Raw genomic sequence first — 18,449 nt, forward strand, 5'->3', positions numbered from 1 at the left:
GGGGCCTGAGCCTTCCTGGATTTTCAGCCACCACTAGTCACCTCACAGGCACGTGCTTCCATCTCTTCTGTGGCGTCTTTGTACTTTCAAAAATAGCCTATTTCCCTCATCACATCTTTGTCTCCTCACAAGGGTTTCCAGAAGGCTGGTAGGCAGCATGGGGGTCTGGTCCTTTTTAGCTGAGGCCTTAGGACTAGCATTTGTTGAGTTTCCACAAAGACCATTCTGAGACTTGCTGCTCAAATATGGGGGTGCTCCATGTTTCTGGATGACCCATGACACTGGTGGGAATCTAGCCACACCTGTGTGTTGGCACTCAGCTAGCCATGGTCACAGCCCTATGTTATTCCTGGGAGGAACCCAGTTCAGTTTTCTCTGATTTCTTTCTTTCTTTTTTTTCTTTTCTTTTTTTTTTTTTTTTTTTTTTAAGTACAGCCAACCAGCCACACACAACCTTCAGAATCTCATGATGAAGACCTTGAGGTTCAAGCTCAACCTACAGAAGCTCCTGAGGCTGGACCCCTTCCCCACTTCCAAGTTTGCAGGAAGCTGTAGGGGCAGAGTCCTGACTACAATGAGTATTGCCCCTCGAACAGCTGGCTCTACAGCAGAAGGGGCCAGGGCCCTCCCTGCCCCAAGCCAGCTCTCCTGAAGCCTGGTTGCCATGGTCAGATGCTAGATTCTGCAAAAGATGCTTCCAGGATGGCTGCTAAGCGGAGCACCTGCATTCGTGTTCAGCCTCAATGTGACAGCTCTCGGTGCTCTTGACCTCCAGATGCCCCAATGGGCCGGGGAACAGTCTGCCCAGCCCAAGGCTGCAGCCAGTTTCAGGCAAGCTCAGAGTTGGAAGTGCTGCTCAGAATGGCTTCTTGGAAGGACTCTGCATCTATCTGCCTGTAACAGAGGCTCCAAAACACTGGGTGCAGAGGTCTGACATTCACGACCACAAGTGCTCCTGCAGCTGGCATCTGGACATATTTGGATCTGTGCTCTCTGGGGTATACATCTCTATGCAGTGCTAGCTCTTGAGCAGGACTCCCAGAAAGCCCTCCCCAAGCCTCCCACCCCCAGGACTGCGTGTTTCTGCATACAAAATTAAAACGCAGTGCTTAATAGCTAATTGGAAAAAAAATGGATTCTAATCCAGCTGGTTTATTCTGATTTAGGGAATGGTACGGCTCACCGTTGAGCATCTTGCGATTCATAAACATCACAGAAATGCAGAGTAAAAACACTGATTAGAATTCCCGTGAAAGCCACTAACACGCGCAGCGCGCAGGGTAGCCGTTGCCAGCCAACATCTACACAGAGAACCATTCCTACCCAGCCATGAGGGAGCAGAATCCCCACCTGGGATCCTCCAGTCCTTTTCATCTAGGTTCCCTGTAAGTCCTGCTGCCAGGGCGAGTGGAAACTGGGAGCCCTGGAGCTATAGAAGAGGAAGGGAATCCTACTGTTTGTCCCATCTCTAAAAATCACACATCGCAGATGGGTACCGGAAAGAATTCTGCTTCCATACCCAAGGAGAACCTTCAGCATTCGCTAGTCCCCTGGCTTGGTGCAGATGGACGCTCACAGGGCACAGTGTAAGGGGCAACTCCAGAGGTAACACTTAACAAAGCTAGCCCAGGGCCTCGTCTGCCTCCTGAGTCCTCAGGGCCATGGACTTCCTACTATCCACAGTGACACTTGCATCTCGCCCAGTGACCTGAGAAACACTCTAGTATTTTCATGACCCTTCTTCCTTCTCTTACTTGCTGATCACGAGCCAGTAAATTAATTTCATGACCCGCTAATGGGGTGGTGACCCCCACTTGTGAGGAGCAGTGATTGTGGAAATGCGAACATCAGCATGTGGCTGGGGTCTGCACTGGGCTAATCAATGGATCCATTTATCACACACACTTAGGAGGCCCCATGGGGGAACAGGCTACTGGATGCCCAGACTCAGAGATCATCCCCTGAGCATCCCCAACTCTGGTGACACTAAGAGAAATGTAATCAGCAGGTGACACTGAGGGGCTTGGACGCAGAGGTGGCATAGTGGAGGTACAGGGTGGGGAGGAGTCTTGTCTGGAGGAACAGCCGATCTGGAATGAGTGACACTGGAAGGCAACTGGCAGCCACCACATGGATACCAGGCCTCCTAAAGGTAATGGGTGACAAGACCATCATCTAGGGAAAACAATTTAAGGTGAACTATGGTAATAATTTACTCTATAAGAGGCCATGATGTGATCACACAGTAGGGACTTTAAATTGTGTTATTTTTAAGATCCTGCTGGAGAAAATTTTAGACACCTTAATAACATGTCATCTCAGGCCAGAGGAGTTGACTCACATCTTTCTAGACTCAAGGATGCACGCAGGGCAGGCTAGACTTGCAGAGCAGTCTAACTCCCTTCTTCAATCTGGAAGAGATAAAGCCGGTGGCTCAGGGGGCCTGACACTCACCCAGGCCAGTTTGATATCCAATTGCAAATACACACTGCCCTTACTTGCCCATCCCTTCCAAGTATCACCTCAGCAAGTGGAGAACACACCAAGCCTAAGGCTCCTTTTGGTTCCAAGAAGGACACAGGCCTGGGTGTTAAGAACCTCTGGCCTTTTGGTGAGTCTGCTCTGAATCACAGAGGGCCATGGATATTATGTGTCCTTTCTAGACACCAGTTTTCATCATTGTAGCCCTTATCCAGGCTGAACAGACTGGAGTGTGGTTAGGGAGGCTTGGCCTTTATACAGGAGGCCACAGTGTGGCATTGGGGCATGCCTTTAGCAGCCCTCTGGGTAGTTATGGGTAATGGCTCATCACTGTCTATTATCATCCCTCAAACCAATCTGCAGCCCCTACCTGGGGGAGGGGGGATTGTGAACTCAGGGGTCCAACGAGGATCTGTGGTCTGCACAGGGCGGGGACAGACATAGAACATCCTATACCTGAGGATTCTCCTCACCCCCACCATGCTTCTTTCCAGGCTCTTCAGAGTCTAAGGCTCTTTGATGCCTGCTTTCTTCCATGCTCACTCAGCAGCCTAACAGGTTCCCCCACTGGACCTGAACAGGTCCCAGACTTCACACTGCTCTGAAAGAAGCCAGTGCTGTGTGAACAGTCACTAGCCCCAATGATGAGGGTAAGGCTTACCTATCTTGCCCAAGGACCCCTTCACCTCTTAGTTTATTATCACAGAGAATCATTATCTGCAGTATCCAGGCACTGGACATTACCTCAGAAATTACAAAGAATGGGCAACAACAACAAAATATCACAGAACACCCTAGAGTCCTCTGCCCTCAACCACCTGAAGGCAGAGCAGTTCTGGAGACCAAGTTGGCTGTGGCCTCCCGAAAGAGCTCAGTGAAGCCTGATCAGTGGGATGAGGAGCATGAAGAATGGGAAGCTCTTGGGGTCTGTTAGCAGCCACCATACTGTATCTGGGGCAGCAGCAGAACTATGTGTAGCCCCCTCCCTAGGTCTGAATCTTGATGGCTCCCTTGGCCTCAGGTGGGGTACAGACACTTGCCCTCAGGTTTGGAGGTACCTGATGTACCTCCACATCTCCCCTACAAAGTCAAGCAGCTTTGGTGCCAGCAATATGCACTGCCCTAGTTTCACTTCCAAGCTGGCCACCCCAGCTGACCAATCCTATGGCTCAGTCCTTGAGTGCCAAGACCAAGTGATTGGGAACAGGCTGTTTGTGACTTAGCACCAGAGAGTAAGGGGAAGCTGTGACAGGGATAAAGACACAGGCTGCCACCTGTCCCCTGATCCATCCCGTAGAGTCTACATCCATCACGGGCTGTGGTGTCTGCTCACATCTCCCATCATGCCCACAAGGAAGGAAAGGGGCCACATACCGTGGTGGTCTTTATTCGCCCTCCGGGCTGTGTGCAAGTCCAGCCTGACCGGTTGATTAACAAATCGCAGCCTTCCCCCTCCAGGCAGGGGAGCATGTCACACCACTGCTTTGTCTTGATAATTCGAGCTGTGAGAGAGAGGAAGAGAGCTGGTCAGTGTGCCACTCCCAACCTGCAGGCTTCACTGAGTGCAGTGCTGGCATGCTAAAGCTGAGCCCTGCACCTGGATGTCATGGAGGGAAGCCCTGTGAGCAGGCACCGTGTCATTCCGAGACATTCGGAGTGGATGCTGGCCACATACTACCTCTCCTGGGCATACCATCATTGGTCCCCAACTGTACGTAGTCAGTGAGGGTGTTAGAACATTTTCATAAAAACATCATTTTTTCCCTGAGGAGCCAAAACCTCATTTTCTGCTTTGTCACAAATGGACAGATCTACCAAGGTGACTGCCCACCGGACAGTTTGGGTAGAATCGGGGCTCAGTGTAAGGAGTGAGGCCTGGCAGAAAGTTAGCAATTTCCCTCATCTACAGACAATGGACTGACTCAAGGCTCTAAGACAAGCAGGCTTAGCCTCTGTCTTGACCCCTGGAGCCTGCAGGGTAGGGGTCAAGTGGAGAGTTGGCAGTGAAGAGGTGGTCACAGTGTTCATCAGAACAATGGATGTCAAAACCTACACAGACAAAAACCATTCTTCTTCCTTGGAAACCCACCTAGGTTTGGTGGTTAGGCCTGGCAGACAGGAAGGCTCTGTGAGAAGCCCATGAGGAAGAAGTCTGCAATGGATTTAGTTTTCTTATTACCAGAATCATCCATGACCTACTCATCCTGCTAACCTCCTTCCTGACACACAATTCTTACTACTGCACTCAAGAGATTCATAAACAAGGCTTGCGGTCCAAGTAAAAGCTAAGTCTTCAAGATGTTCAGTCATGCTTAAAATGACAGGACTCAAGGTCACCTAGGAGACAGTGAGGCACAACCATGGGTGTCTGTGAGGGTTTTTCCAGAGAGAACTGGGCAAAGGGAGACAACCTACCCTGTTCATGGGCAGCACAGTCCATGGACTGGACACCTGGGTAGAGCAAAGAACAAGGAGAAAGGCAGCCTAGTATGGGCATTTCCTGTCTATCATGCTACCCACTTCTGCCCCATGAGGATCTGTCCAAGCGCATGGAGCCAAGCAAGCATGGACTAAGCCCCCTAACATCAAGAGCTGAAAGCAACCCTTCATCCTATCTCTGACAGGTATTTCATCATATCAGTGAGGAAATAATAAACACAGGTGGTCAGTGGGACTCTACTCGCTGTGGGTGCTGTTTGAAGACTCAGTTATGCAGAAGTCAACATCCAACTTTAACCCCAACATCCAAGACTGGAAGATACTCAGAATCTTCCATAATCAAGAAACGCAAAAGGACTGCAAAAACCTTTAGGGTCTAGGGTCATAACAGACCAGAAAAGGAGTAAGGTTATACTTGTTACATTCCTAGTATGTCATCTCCGTGTCTAACACACCTCTCCCTATGCAGGACGGGCCTAGCAGGGACTCCTCACTGCTCACCCATTTAGAGCACCACCTGAGGTGTGGGCTTGATTTCATTTCCTTTGGACATCAGACTTTTGTATTGAGAATCATCACACTTTCCATTTGGGTTCCTCCTCCCTGAAGCAGCACTGCACTTCGATTGGCCCCAAGGCCCAGCAGGTGCAAAGAGCTAGTGGCTGAGCTGCAGGACTTAGAGAGGAGTAGGTCCCTCTATGGCACCTTCACAAGACACAGCTACAGAGACCGTTCCAACCCAGGCAAGAGGGGAACCCCACCACGCACACACCTCTGGTCCCACACACAATCCCTCCAATGCTTACGTTTCCTTCCTTCTCCTAGGCTTTCTTTCCCATTTCATTGTAAAAAAAAATATTTTTTTGAAGCACAGGACTCAAGATTTTCTTAAAATAAAGGTACAGTTCCACAGGATGTGTGTACTACAATTTCTCATAGTAAGGTGTGGTAGCTGGCATGTAAACAGCTCTGCAAACACCTATGAGCTTGGGTGGAGTATGCTTCAGCTGGGAAGTCAGTGGGATTCACTACCATTTGAGAGTATGTGCCATGACCTGGCAGTGCTCTGCTCCTTGATATCTTGATTTTGCACATGCAATCCCAGAGTTAACCTTTTATATAAGGCCAGAAAACTGGCTGCTCTGGAGGAGTGACTGTACTGATCAGCTTGGGCAATGGGTGTGGCAAAGACACAGATTAGAGCTCACATAGTAAAAGCTGGGCCCCACGGTTGGGTTTGGAGGGGCTGAGGTAGTACAGAAGACATGAAAGTGGGCATGCTGGCTAGGTCGGTGTCCATTGCTTGGTAGGCATAACACACCATGATGAAGTGACTGTAGCACTGCAGACAGGAGTTTTAGAATTGACTAGCGATGCCTGCCACAGGCACAGTAGAGAACACTGTGGGATATGTTGCCGGCCTCACCCCATTCCAGCAACTTTATATCAGTTGCCAGCTAGGTGGACTGTCCAGTCAGGATCCTAGGCGGGCTCTTTTCATGCTACCATTAGAGACATAACATAAATTTGTGTGCAGAAGCTCCTGACCCCTGTATTCAGAAACAGGACCATAAAGAAGTAGAATGAAGTCACAAGGATGGGTTCTTGACCTGGCAGGATTAGGGGGTCTTAGAAGAGACCCCCAAAGCACCTCTGGTCCCTGCAACCCATCACCTGTGAGGATACAGCAAGAAGGTAGACATCTGCAAGCTGGAAACTGGCCATGCCATCACTGTAGCCTTGGATCTCCAGTCCCCAGCAGACGTCAAGCCACTAAGCAGCCCACCTGTGGCATTATGCTACAGAAGCCTGAACTGACAGGGTGAGGACTGTCCCATGCTTATCTGAAGTCAGCTGTAGAGTCCCCTGTGCAAGAGTGACAGTGAAGGCGGCTGTCCCCTCAGGGGTCTGGGAGAAAACCACCTGGCTTCCTGGGAAATAGCCCCAGCTGTAGCCTCCCCATGCCATGGGTATCCCCAGGCTGAAGGCATTCCAAAGAGCCAGGCATCAGGCCCAAGCCAATCTCCTGGGCTCCCACTAATCATAGCACAGGTGGCTGGTGGGCGAGTAAAAGTTGGCTTGTGTCACACATCTGTCCCTAGCTGTTCATTACTTGTGCGATGTCTCCAGCAGCTGCTTCTCCCAGCCCTGATGTGTCATTTTTTGGTGACAGCAAAAGATGCTATGAAACCCATCTCAGTCACCAACAAATATAAGCCTGGAAACCTCATCAGCTGCATCAGGATCCACACTCCACACATACATTCTCCCCCAACGTCTCCTCTCTCTCCCTCCAGCACGATGAATGCAAGGGAAGGGTTTAAGCAGTAGGGGAAATTGCCCTGCATACACAAACCTGTACCATACAAGGTGCTGAGAAAGGGTCTTCCGGTCAGTGAGCCACAGGCTCGCATTCACACAGTCTCTGCCTGCCTAACAAGCCACGAATGGGGCTGGCTGGTGCAAGAAGAGGGAGCCTCCAGCTGTTAGAGGGACAGCAGGGCCTGAGGTGACTCAGTATGGACCGGCCAGGGTGGCAGCACCCAGAGCCTGCCCCAGCCTGCCTGTCTACAGGGCACACCAAGACTGGATGGGCTTTGGCAGCTGAGAAAGGTTGGTGGCTTAAAGGGACTGAGTTCAGATCTCATCCTGTCTTGTACCAAGGCCACTTTCCCTGAAACACACAAGGGGCTCGAAAGCTTCCTCCACACACTAACACTCCGGTAAGTAGTGGGAAGAGGAATAAGAGCATGCGGCCTGCTGTTGCTGGGGACAGACCACACACAATGAGGTGATACACACAGATGTGCCCAGGGCTGGGAAGGGAGTGACAAGGTCCTAATGGCCTTAGGTTATGGGAAGGACAAAGCTCCTGTCCAGTCCACATGCCGTCCACACCCTCATGAACATACATGTGTGCAGACATGGGTGTGCATACAGAATACATGGACACATACACAGCACATGGTACATACCTCACCTGGTCTGAGCACAGCAGCATATAACATAAAGCAAACTATATGAATACACATACAAGCAGAGCACATACTCACACATGTACACACTTACAGTGTAAACCTAGGACACCCAGCCACATGTACCTGCACCACACAAACATATTCACACACTGCACATACATGTATAAATTCTCACATACATACACCACAAATGCACATGTACAAAATGACAGACACATTCACACCGGCAAATATATAAGCACACACATGTACATACTCTCCACTAAACATGTACATACATATGTCATGTATAAGTATACACTGGTACAGAAATATGCTTACACACGTACTCACTGCACATACATAAGCATACAGACAGATATAGGCAACATGCATATCACACATGCGCACACTACTACACATGGACACTGCACATAAATATATATACACACTCAGACAACATCCATGTCACATATGCATACACCCACACATATGTATGCACTCTATGCATACTCATGCCTACCTACACATGGGCCTACAACGACGTAGCACGCACAGCCAGGCAGTGTTGTGGGCTGGTCAATGGCAGCACAAAGGCAAGCAGAGCCTGGGCATACCCAGGGGACACTGGAATGGCACTGAGCACACAGGTCCTTTTGTTTGCCTGCAGGAGCTCAGCTCACCCAGTCCTGCCCACTTCCTGCTGGAGGAGGTGGGAGACATAGTGCCAGGCCAGCACTGGGCTACCACATCCTAGGGACAAAGGGGCCTTTCATGCCTCCACTTCATAACTTCATCTCACCCGGCCATGGGCTGAGGAGGTCCTTCTCTGGCCTGTTTTTTGTACAGTGCTCTCAGCACGGGGGAAGGATGTCCCCGGGGCTGATGGGTGCTCCTGAGGAGCATGAGTGAAGGGGGCTGGTGGTCTGAGTTTGGGCAGACAGCTGCCACGGCCTGTAACATATGATGACCAGCAGAGTTCCTTGGCCTGGGGCAGGCAGGAGATGGGGCCTCAAGTATCTCCATAAAGTGCATACTCTGGACAGAGAAAAAGAGGGCAAGCTGGGAGCTCCAGCCTGGATGGAATAGGAAGATGCTCCTGGGACTGAAAAGAACATTCCAGAACCTGAGCCTTCCACAGGGCTGCAGAGTGGGACCCAGAGACACAGCCACACATATACGTGCTTCCCCAAAGCTAGCATGGCAGCCTACAAGCTCCTCTCCGAGGTTGTTGTCTGTAGCACACACATGTACATTTGTATAGACAGCATACTCATCCACACACCACATACATACACATGACAGCATTCACATGCACATACAATAGGGCTGCACACACAAAATGCTGTTCACATACATGCTACACATATCCACATCACACACATGCCTACTCATGCATGCATGCACGCACACACACCGCTCACACGCACATCTCAAACTGAGAATAAAAATTCACATCCATTCTGTCACATTTCCACAACACAGCATGCACCCTTGATGCTGACTCGACATGACAGCCCTATACTTCCAGGGTCTCAGGTAGTATCCTGAGGACAGAGAAGCAGCTTGCTCCCTTCATGTGGACACATTGGATTGTATGGGACAGAAGCTTGTCCCCAAATCCAGTCTGAAGCTGCTGCTGTAGCCCAGACCCTGTTCTGACAGGTGAAGAACCAGTGCCCTGAGGCTGAATGCAGAGGAGGATGCAAGGGCACAGGGACCTGAGGCTTTCTGGGGCTAGGAATGGGTCACAGGTTGGGAAGGCTCCTGGATCTTTGTCGCAGCTAGGGAACCTTGAATGGAGCTGAAAGCAGCTGTTTAGCTGGCAGAAGCTCGGACAAAGGGTAGAGTTTAGACAAAGGACTACAAACTCTGGGATAGAAACAGATCTGAGGGGTATGAAGGCTCTCCACAAGGGTGGAGCAAAGAGAAAGAGGGCTTTGTGGGCTACAGGACTCTAGCTCTCTAGTGACTGCTAGACAGTCTGGGAGGACCTCAGAGGGACAGAAGGCTTTGTTACTGTGCAAAACACAGCCACTTTTCTGTCTGTCCCAATCTATGGACCGTTTTGTGGCAGGTTCGTCATACACCACCTTGTTACTTCCAGCAGTGGCAGCCGCCCCGCCCCCCCTTAGGTCACACTGCTATAAAATCATTCTACATTCTGTTTGCTAAAATAAACCCAAAGCCATCTAATATCATGCGCCTCCCTGGCAGGACCCTCTGTTGCGCCAGCTCAGGTTCACCTTGGATGCACCATACACCCAGGTGTGTGGGGCTGGCGAGCCCATTTCTATGACCAGTGAAGGTACTGCACAACTTGCCTGAAACACCGAAGCCAGTGAAGACATGCTGTGCTTGCGGAGATCAAGCTGTAAGTACACCCTGCTTTCCCCACTTCAGATAGGGCTTGGCCAGGAGTGACATAGCCCCAGCCCCGTGGTTACTCCTCAAGGGCATGACATTCCTTCTCAAAGAACAACCCTCAGTAATGAATGCACGCACGCGTGCACACACACACACACACACACATACACACACAGAGAACCTACCAGGGTCCACTGGAAATGGCCATCATGGAGAGGCAAAGCCCCACACCTAGGGTCATGAACGTTCTGTGACCTTCCTCTACTTAGGGGTCCCTGCGGGGGGCTGGGAATTCCTCGGTCCTGGCTATTCTCATCATGGGCAGACAAAGAGGGCCCCAGGAGCCGTGGGTTTTCTCCCAGGTCTCCTTTGCTGGAAAACTCACGCCAGGACTCGGGAGATGAGTCTTCTCTCAACTGTCCTTTCTCAGTGTGTGCCTTATCAACTGGGATCCAGGACTACAATACATGCAGAACCTCCTGTGTGGTCTTCGGGGGGATGATTCAGCTCTGTGATGGCTGATCATTCCTGTCTCCTTGATGGGATTTACAGTTACCATGGAGATGAGCCTGTGGGAAGGTCTGTGAGGGATTATCTAGACTGAATTAAGTGAGATGGGGGACTGACCATGAATGTGTCTGGCACCATTTGCAGGCTGGGGTCTAGACTGTGTTTGAAAAAATAGGAACACCAGCTGAACACAGAGAGTCATCGCTGCTCCCTGACTTTGGGTACAATGAGACCGGCTGCCTCACACTCCTGCCACCATGCCATCCTGGCCATAATGGACTGTGCAGCCTCAAACTGTGAGCCACAAAGAATCCTTTCTCCCTTAGCTAGCCTCTTGTCAGGAATTTAAGGCAATGAGCAAAGTAACTATCATAAGCTTCCTGTGCTACCCTCAGCCTGTGCCCCCATGAGTACAGGTTTGCATTCAAGTATAGCAGAGGTTCCACAGGAACGGCAGTGGGCCTCGGCTCCAGGGAAGGCAGAGGCAACACCCAGCACCACACGCTGCTGGCTCTCTGCCTCCCACTCCCTGCCTTGCAGCAGTTCATTGGCACTAAGCACGGCAGTAAATAAGCAATGAAGATTCTGTTCCTGGGCCCTGCAGTAATTGGATTACTCCCATTTAAAGCAGCGCCCTGTCAGGCTGCGTGGCAGAGCCGTTGGCATGGGAAGGAGACAGCTTAAACGAGTTATCAAGAACCCGCTATTAAACATGCCTTCTGGGATGGCTCTGGGTTAAATGGAAGGTGTGATCACAACAAACAAAGCCACTGTTATTAGCACGGTTCAGGCAGCTGCCCTTACGTATGTGTGAACTGGCATCCCCTGAATGAACACGGAAGCCATTTGAGTACCAGCAGGTAGTTGTTCCGCCATGGAGTCTACTCCCCGAGCTGCGGCTCTGGGAAACACCTGCCCTGTAAAATTAATGCTGCAAATTTCAATTTTATTGGTTTCGCTGTTTTGTTTGTGTTTAATTGTAAATGGGCTTCGGTTTATTCCTGCTCTACAGTCTGGGAGGGCTTAGCTTGGCTTGTGCTCGTATTCCCACAACATTATAATAAAAAATGATACAGCTCAGCAGCAGCTGTAGGGGGAGCCGCCCTTCCAAGGGCATTCTACATTGTTTGAGTCTGAGGAATGCTCCTGTCTGCCCATTTCTAGGCCACAGAAAGCTGGTCAGTGGGACAGGAGGCATAGCTGAGGTGAGGTTTATCTGGAGAGAAACCTGACCTGCCACAGGGCAGGGGCAATAGGGTATCCCAGTAAGAAGGGACACAGCTCTATCACATACTGGCCTTCAGGAACCCAGATAAGGAGGAGCAAGACTTGGAAAGGAGCTGAGGCAGTGCCCATATAGGCAGTGCCCAGAAAGCTCTGAAACAGTGTACCTCTAGTCTCTGGACAGAGGGCCACTGCCCTCTCCTGTAGTTCTGGCCTCATCTTGTTGGGATTCCAGCATGGATGCAGAGGCTGAACCCAGCAATGAGATGTTGGGTAGAATCAAGGAACAGCTTTGTGCCCCATGGTCAGAGGTCCATGCTGGAAAACACAGATTCTGGCAGTTCTGTGGCTATTTTAATCCCTCCGGAGTAACGGAGCATCGTGTCACCTATGGCCTCACATGGTAATCAATTCTGGTTCCAGGTCATCGAGGAAGAGAACTTGATTGAGCTGGTAAGCTCCCTCTACTTTATCCAAACAGGAAGAGATATGTTCAAGGGTGCCATGTTGAGCCTGGAGTCACTCCAGCACATATTACTGAGTCCTCAAAGCCTAGGAATCAGGCTGCACAGTCTCCTCTGCTGCCTGCCTTGCTAAGAACTCTATAAGGCTGGAGAGGCCGCTCCTGCTGCAGGAGGCACTGACCCTATAGCCACCCTGCTGATGCCTTCACTTTCATCATCTCCACTATTAACACCACCATTATGATCGCCATCATCAGCAGTGTCACCACAACCATTTTCACCATCATCTACTTTGCCTAATTCTCAGACTTATCACTATCATTACCATTATCATTATCATGTCTAGCCCTCCCCCCCCAGCATCACTACTATTTTTATCATCATGGGTTCCATCATCACCATAACTATTACTGCCACTCTGGCCATCACCATCACATTCATCATAATCACCATCATCATCACGACCACCACCACCTCTCCAGCATCACCATGCTCACCATCAGAACTACCACCATGGCCATCACCACCATTACCGTCAGTACTGAAGATGGAGGTAGGCCTTACAGAAGGTGAGGTCTGAGGTCTCCTTGAGGCTAGAGCTTCTTGCTCTTATCCTAGGGCTTTTTTGGTTACGCTGTACTGGCAGCAGCAATCTGGGGCTCTACAGGACAGCTCAGCACAGAAGTAGCCTACAGCGCATGCTGTAGAGGGCTTGAACTCACAGATGGAGGACTCAGTTCCAACACTTAGGCACTCAAGTACCAGCTGCTTGGATTCTAGAGGCTATGAGGTTTCTCTTGGATCCACCCTTTGTGGTTGGTTGAGCCCTGACCTGCAGTAAAATAACTGCAACCATCCAATTCAGTCTGAGAGATACATCAGACCCAACAGCTAAGTTCACTACAATTCTTGAGCCATAGAGGGACCCCAGGAAGTTTCCTAATGACGTAGGAGACAGGGGACAAGTGGAAGGAGGAGAGGGGAGAAGACAGCCCTGCGCCACCTGGCTTTAGAGGTCATGGTGGGCTCAGCACTGAGCTACAGTGCCATCCTTACCTCTTTTCTTGGCAATGTCTGCCTCCCATCTTTCCATCCCAGGAAGACCCTGTGAGGCTCCTGTCCATGTACTATGTAAAGCCCAAAGCCTGGCATCTGGAATTTGCCACAATTTAGAAATGATGGCCCCAATACATGGGTTGACCACAGGTCATAGGCATGAAGACAAGTGCATGCCCGGAAAACACAGCCAGCCATTGTGCTGCTGTCCTAGATGGATGTGCCTCTTCTCTCTGTGCTTGTCACCTTGCTTCTTCAGGCACCTTAGGGAGGCCATGCAGCCAGCTCACCTTCAGGGATTATCTCAGCCTTCCAGAATCCTGTCCGCTCCTTTACAGGCCCTGGCCTGACATAGGTCTTCATCAGATGCACCTACAGGTCTAGCAGCCCCCACTACCACTGTGGCCAACAAAAGGCATTGTGCTCATGTGTGACGCTCATGTTATACAGGTCCCAAGTCCTTTGCTGAATCCTGATACTCAGTGAGGATGGGCTGACACCAAAATACAGACACTCCATTGAAGAGATGAATGAACACATGTCTCCACAGTCTGGAGACACTAAAACTCGTTCCTCCAGGTCCACAGGAACCTGTGTCTGCCAAGGAGATTCAGGGCTTCATAAGCTGGAGAATCTAGCCATATCTCCCTAGCAGGTCTTGGAGGACCAGCTGCACTTTGGTTAGCTTTCTCCACATCCCCACACTAACACCCATGAAAGTCTGGCTTCCTGCTTCTAGCTTTGCTATTAGTTCCCTTGGTTATCCCAAGGGGTTGTACTTAGAAAAAATATGGATTCGGCACTGTCAATCATGGGTGCTAGCAAACATCCCGGAGCCTCTGTAGATGTCCTGTACATACCTGGCCGAGGTCAGACACCACTGGTTACTTCCTGTAATCTTAGGTGCTCAGGGCCCAAGTACCTACTGGGAAAGCATGGCAGGGACCCAGCCTTGCACTTGGAACCTGTGCCGAGAAGTTTCACTCTGTGCCTACTGGACAGAGCGAGGCAGGGAAACTGATTTCAGGCTGCCCTGACCACACAACTTGGAGCATATCCAGCTCAGGAGAATGCAGGTCTGTCTTTAAGATTGTTCTGAGCACACCAATCCTGGTATATAGGGCCATCATATAGAATTCACAGGACAGTGAGGGCTCCTGGGCTGCCCCCAACCAGTCAGGAGTGCTTCCAGAATGAGGTGAGCCTTGAAGGATGAGATGGCCACAATGAGTGTATAGAGTGGATATTTCAGGTTGATGGGAGCAATACAAGTCACAGAGGCCTGTGCTAAAAGGTGGGCTCCTAAGTGTCACTGTGTGCCTAGAGTACATGGCCAGTCCCTTGTCATAGTAGCAACAGGAGATAGACCATGGTTTGCTGGTCCAGGATTTGTGAGCCACATTTATAGATAGACTGCCCTATGATCATCTGAGAGGAAGGTGGCACCAATCAAAGCAGGTCCTCAGTGGGCCCCAATATAGTGTTGCTTGATCAAAGAGCACTCATGCATGGAAAAAGGAGGACTGACATGACAGCATGGAGCCCATTCTGCCTGTGGCCTCTGTTGCCAGCCTTGGTGTAGGACCAGAGGACCATCACACCCAGGCCACTTCATAACCTGATCAACAACTATACCACAGAAGCACAAACCCACAGGGTTCCCTTTCTTCATGAAACCAAGACACTGCTTCCCATAGGAAGGGGATTCTCTCTTCAGCTCTGCCACTGAGGGAAGTATGGAATTCTGGTAGGAGACCATCAGCCACCCTTAGAGCAGGCTATGAGCTGAATGTCCTACAGATTCCGGGGCATTCACGGGGCAGATGCTGGATGGAACCAGCCCTGCTGCAGGAGTACCGAAGATCTGGGGAAGTGAGGGAACTAAGCAAGGAGGAGGGTGTCATTCCCTAGCACCCCACTGTGCTTTTTATCACTTGGAGAGGAACTATCTGTAAAACCCGGTTTTGCATATTGAAATGACAAGTCCCTTCCCACAACTTTTCGACAACATAATTTAGTGAGAACTGCCTCGATAATGATTTTTGTCTTTAAATAGTTGCAGTAGAATGGATTAATTTTCAAGATGGCTCTCTGATTACGGAGATTCATTAGCTGCCTGGAACTATCCCCCAACCCTCAAGAATAGGGAGCCCCATATTATGATTAGCACGTCATGCCACACCAGTGCAAAACACTCCAGATTCGGGTAATCAAATTAGATTGAGAGAGGAGGGGGAAAGCAGAGGGGGAAAGTTGTCATGGGGTGCCTGTTTCATTATTTCATTAGGATCAAGACAGGTAAGGGGGGGGGGAAGCTACTCCAATCAGTTTGCACGGGCAAACTACTGAATTGACAGAGGCTGTTTAAAAGAGAAGACAGGCAAGACAGCGGGCTTTAATTTCCATGTGCGGACTGGAAATATTTCCTTTCTGCTTCCAAGCCCGGGGTAGCTTGCTAGGGGAGCAGACCCAGGGATCATGAGGAATCTGGACCATTGCTTTTTACTATGTGGGAAAGCTACTTGACCCTGCACTCAGAAGACATTTCTTCACTCTGGGAGCTGAATGGGACTGCTGAGTATCAGTGTAGGAAGATAGAGGGTACTCCTGCCTACAGGTGAATGACATTTCTTCTGATGAGACACTGGTCATGGCAAATGGACACTGAGGATAACAGTGATGACAACCTCTTTGGGGAGTCCTTGCTAGGGTTGAGACACCTCAAAACTCAAGTGGAAACATCACTGGCAAGTCCCTAGATTATTTAGTTTTATAACATGCCCATCTGTTCATCCATCTACCTATCTACTCTACTATCATTCTAATCATCCACCCATCTACCCATCTATCTACCCATCTATCTATCTATCTATCTATCTATCTATCTATCTATCTATCTATCTATCTATCTATCTCCATCCATTTATTCAGCATGAATCATTAATGCCACAAAAATCATTTATACATCCATCATCCTTCTACTTACTATCCACTCATATTCCATCATCTATGTATAACTCACCTAGCCACCCATTATGCATCTCTCCATCACCTATCCACCATCCATCCATTATCCATCATTCAGCAATCCATTTATCCACCAACCAGTTTCTTCTATCCACATACATTTTCACTATTTACCTATCATCCATCCATTCATCTCCTATCAATCATTCACATGGCATCCATCCATCCATCCATCCATCCATCCATCCATCCAATCACCCTTCCACTCATCTACCCACCTACTCACACAAACATTCAAATGCCTGGGCACTAACTAGTGTGTTATGATTTGTATGAAGCCATCAGTCTCTGGGTATGAAGCTTTCTTCTACTCAAGTTGATCTCCTGACTTGCCTCCTTGATCTTTGATATCTAGCTCCCAGCCTGTAAGGGACAGAGGATTCTTGCCCATGAAGCCACTGGCAAATGGCCCTGTTACTAAAGACTGAACTAACTTGGACATGAGTTAGCCATGGACTTGCCTTTCTTCCCACAGAGGTCAGAGGCCCTGAGTGTCTTTTCACACTATCCCACTGTGGGACATGTTAGCTGGGTGACCCAGGACAACAGGCACGAGGCTATGATGAGGTCAGAGATGTATCCAAATCCCGAAAATCTCATCCTGAGACTGGTAGGAGTAGAACTGCTCCCTCCTTGCTTTCATGCCTGTATGCCCCCAACTCTCAAAGGAGTCACATGTAGTCATAGATCTGGCACCTGGATGCAAACAGCTTTACCAGCATGCCAGCCACAATCAACAAAACCCCAAACCCCTCCCCACTCACCAAGGTTTATATATTCCTTGTGCACCATGGAATAAAGGGACTTAAGCTGCTTCACTAAAAAACAGGCAGAGGCTGAGGCACTGAAGATCATCTTAGAGCTGTTGTTTCACTTGAGGTGTAACACTTGAAGAACTGTTTCAGAGAGGGACTTTTCTCTCTCTCCCGACATTCACTTCTGGAACCTCGGACCTGACCACCCAAGTAGCCTGGCCAGCAGGTCCCGAGCTCCCATCACAGCCCACGCTGCCATAGCCACCCACCACTCTGGTCACCTGACTGCTCTGCTTCACATTCCTCTTGGTGAAGGGCTATAATTGCTGCCGCAAAGGGCTGGAACACCCTTCAGAGAAGGCCTTCTCCCCCAGGCACCCCCAACTGGACTGAGATCCTGCAGACCTCAGCTGTTCCAGACTCTGCTTCATTCTCCCTGGCTCAGTGTGTGCAGGTGTCCAGATACCATGAGGGACTGAGCTTAACTCTGAACCACATCCTGCCAGCTGGGGAGGGGCTGTGTGTCCTCTGTGTAGAGACCTGCCCCATCTCCTATACTCTAGAAAACTTTGCAAGGGGGCAGAAGAGAGATGGCACTGGGTTTGTTTTGACCCCATCTGACCTCAGCATGCGTGGCCTATGAGCAGCCCTGAAACTTCACTGGAGGTCACCAGGAAAGTAGGAAACGACAGGGCAGAAATGGCAGAGGTGGCCTCTCTGCTACAGCTGGGGACCGTGGCATGTACACAGCAGGAAGCAGGCTCCTCACTCTTCCTGGAGGACTTGAAGCACTCTGACCTAACTGCTGAGGCACCTGCCTGTCATAGGAACACAACACTAGTTATAGCAAAATCCACACTGTCTCTGGGTCTTGGTTGTCTCTTGGGCCACCTCACTCCCACTGTGCTGCATAACGAGTGGGATGTGGCCCTGTTTCTAGATGCTAAAAATGTTGTACATGGACCACTTAGACTCCTCAGAATGAGCTGACAGAAGCCTCCCTCACCAGTCTGTCAGAGGCATCACAGCTACCTCTTCTGGGCTCTGCCCAGACCATCTCTACCAATGTCCACCTCAGCAAATTGACCTAGAGGTCAGTTCTCTAGGTTACTGTACCTTTTCTGCAGTGAAAAAGAAAGGCCCAGAGATTCCTGGCTCGGAGATATGAC

The 18,449-nt window shown here is 50.0% G+C and overlaps 1 protein-coding gene across 5 annotated transcripts in view; it reads right to left on the reverse strand.

The window, feature by feature from the left end:
• Tafa5 (TAFA chemokine like family member 5) overlaps positions 1–18,449 on the reverse strand; it is a 214,351-nt gene that overhangs the window by 38,717 nt on the left and 157,185 nt on the right. For 2 of the 5 annotated variants that reach the window (XM_021644104.2, XM_021644106.2), the window contains exon 3: positions 3,856–3,983. The exons of the other annotated variants lie outside the window; for them this stretch is intronic. In XM_021644104.2, coding sequence (XP_021499779.1) covers positions 3,856–3,983 — 128 coding nt within the window. The remainder of the gene's footprint in view (positions 1–3,855; positions 3,984–18,449) is intronic. 5 annotated transcript variants of the gene reach the window in all.

This window comes from Meriones unguiculatus, chromosome 8 (assembly GCF_030254825.1).
Source record: "Meriones unguiculatus strain TT.TT164.6M chromosome 8, Bangor_MerUng_6.1, whole genome shotgun sequence".
NCBI classification, from domain to species: Eukaryota; Metazoa; Chordata; class Mammalia; order Rodentia; family Muridae; genus Meriones; species Meriones unguiculatus.